The sequence below is a fragment of the Crocodylus porosus genome, unplaced genomic scaffold (genome assembly GCF_001723895.1).
Source record: "Crocodylus porosus isolate Cpor-Errol unplaced genomic scaffold, CroPor_comp1, whole genome shotgun sequence".
Classification (NCBI taxonomy): Eukaryota; Metazoa; Chordata; order Crocodylia; family Crocodylidae; genus Crocodylus; species Crocodylus porosus.
This window is the reverse complement of record NW_017728947.1, coordinates 53,672,328-53,674,821: the sequence shown is the minus strand read 5'-3', so window position 1 is coordinate 53,674,821 and position 2,494 is coordinate 53,672,328. Positions and strand designations below refer to the sequence as shown.

Genomic DNA, 2,494 nt, shown 5'->3' with positions numbered 1-2,494 from the left:
GGGGGGAGAGGGAGGGGAGGGGGAAACTTAGCTATATGGCTCCCTACTTTATGAGATGGAGTATCAGCTTGCATATTGTATATTCTTTAGACTAAGGGCCACCTTCACCCTGATTAAGCAGGGCAGCTGCAGTGAAGTAGAATATCTTGCTAGGATTCTTAAGACACCATGAAGCAAATGAAATTATTTAGAGGTTAGCTACACTAGGAAGTTGGTTCACGTTAATCTTTGGAGGTGGGAAAGGCATGGAGGGTGAAATGGGAGAGAGGAGACATAGTAGGCAAAGGTGTGAATTTACAGTGTACTAGTTATTTTGCATCAATTCTTAGCATGCACTAAGTGTGAAGGAGTTCACTCCATTTTCAAAGTGAAGGCAAGGTGCACTAGGAGGGTCTTCACCAGAAACTTAGTAAAAAGGCTAGCGTGCTATAAATTCACACCTTTGCCTACTGTGCTGTACTGTTTTTATGTAGCAGGGTTGCCAACTGGCAGGAAATTTACTGATTGCCAGTAAAAAATATAGCTAAAAATGGAGTCCATAAAAAAAATGATAGCCATCAGTAAAAGCACTAATCAGCATCAGCTTGACTGATGCTCCACCAGACAGAACATAACAGCATCACCTGGTGTTGGAGTGCGAGTGAAGTACCCTGCAAGGATCATTTTCTCAGGCAAGTGCTGCTCCTGTTGCATCCTGGGCTGCCTGTAATACTGCTGGGTTGCAGTTAGGCATCTTTGGGCTGGTGCTCAGTCCCGTGTGTCCTCTCTCGCCTTCCACCCTCCTCCGTCCCATCCTCTCCCACCTGACATGCTGTTGCTGTTGTATAGACAAACCCTAGGGATTCTTCTCTGGAGCAGCACAGGGAACAGTACTGAACTGGGAACAGCTGCAACTATTCCAAGTACAGAGCTATGACAAATCTCTAGAACAGCAGAGATACTCACAGCCATCAGTCCGATGGATATTCCTTGCTCTTATGATTCTAACAGCGAGCAAATAACAAGGAGACAAGCTGGTCTGCAGAATAGCAACATGCAAAAGACAAGGGTAAACAATAATAGAAGTAGTCAGGAAAGAGAAAAAACCTAACGTATAAGTCAACTATTCAGTCAAGTTACTGCATAGTGATAAAATGTTCAGTGAGTATATTTTATTACTAATCATCTGTACTGCATTGTAGACTGAAATTCTTCCTTCTAGTTCAGTGGTTCTTAACCTTTTCAGGTTCGAGGCACCCCTCATTAGGCAGCCTTTTATAACTTTTGTAAATTAAGTGGCACTTCACTTCAAAAGCTAATTTTTTTTATTATAGTGCTTACCTCCTTTCAGAGTAGTGTATCCACCAAGGAGGGGAATCCTGAGCTTGCCTTTATCAGCTTATCTCCTCACATTCCCTGTGGCACCCTTCAAAGGATCTTGCAGCACCCCAGAATGCCCTACCACCCTGGTTGAAAATCACTGTTTTAGTTAAAACTATATGATATGAGATATAGATGTGGGGTTTTCTGTTTCAGGAAGATGAGCATGTCTACACCTTGCCAGGTAGAGATACCAAGTTAGCTTGGGTGCAGGGAATCAGTATAGCCACGTTAGCACAGCCAGTTAGTAGGGCTGTGCGAGGCTTCAGATCACACTTCGGATCCAGGGCTGCTTCCGACACTTTGGCCTCGCACTGCCAGAGGAGGAGCTGGAGCTGGAGCTAGAACCATAGATGCTGAACGTGCTGGCTCAAGCAATTCTGGGGACTCAGGGGGAATCAGAGTTTGTGCTCCACATCCCTCAAGTTTCTAGAAAGCAGCACCTTGGAGGAGGCTGAGATTATGGAGGCAAGTGGCTCAGTTGAGGCAGCTCCGCCTGCCATTGAGCCTCAGCCTGCTGAGGAGTGGGAAATGGCAGGATCCTCACCCTCAATCCAGAAGCAGGGGAGTAGTGTAGTGTGGGGGCATCTTGAGCTGGCAGATGATCCCAGGTTTGCCATCTGCCAGCACTGCTGAATGCACATGCGCCATGGCAGAGATGTGAGACACTTCTCCACCATGGCGATGCTGTTCCATCTGAGGAGGTGCCACCCCCTTGCCCTTCTTCCTGCTCAGCATGGCACCAGTGTGAGTGTGCTGAAAGGGAAGTCACCCACTTGCTTCAAAGCCCCCCTTCCCCCCAAAGCAGAGGCAGGCCACCCAGGACCAGTGGGGGAAAGCTGGACTGAAAGGAGTGCGTTCACAAGGTGAGCGAGATCATCCAGAGCATTGGGGAGATGCTTGCTCTGGATATCCAGCCCTTCTCCCTAGTTGAGCGGCCGGGGTTCAGGTGGTTCATAGCACTTCTGGTCCCATTTTACAAAGTGTCCACATGCACCACCTTTAGCAGGATGGTGATGACCTCCCTGTATCAGGCATGCAGGGAGTACTTTCATAGATTTCATAGACATCAGGGCTGGAAGGGACCTCAGAAGATCATCGAGTCCAGACCCCTGCCCAAAGGGCAGGAAGTCAG

General features: G+C 47.8%; 1 protein-coding gene across 1 annotated transcript in view; it reads right to left on the bottom strand.

Annotated features, from left to right (window-relative positions):
* LOC109321647 (cytosolic phospholipase A2 epsilon-like) overlaps window positions 1–2,494 on the bottom strand; it is a 32,008-nt gene that overhangs the window by 24,858 nt on the left and 4,656 nt on the right. Inside the window, exon 3 of the mRNA XM_019552370.1 lies at window positions 946–1,018. Coding sequence (XP_019407915.1) covers window positions 946–1,018 — 73 coding nt within the window. The remainder of the gene's footprint in view (window positions 1–945; window positions 1,019–2,494) is intronic.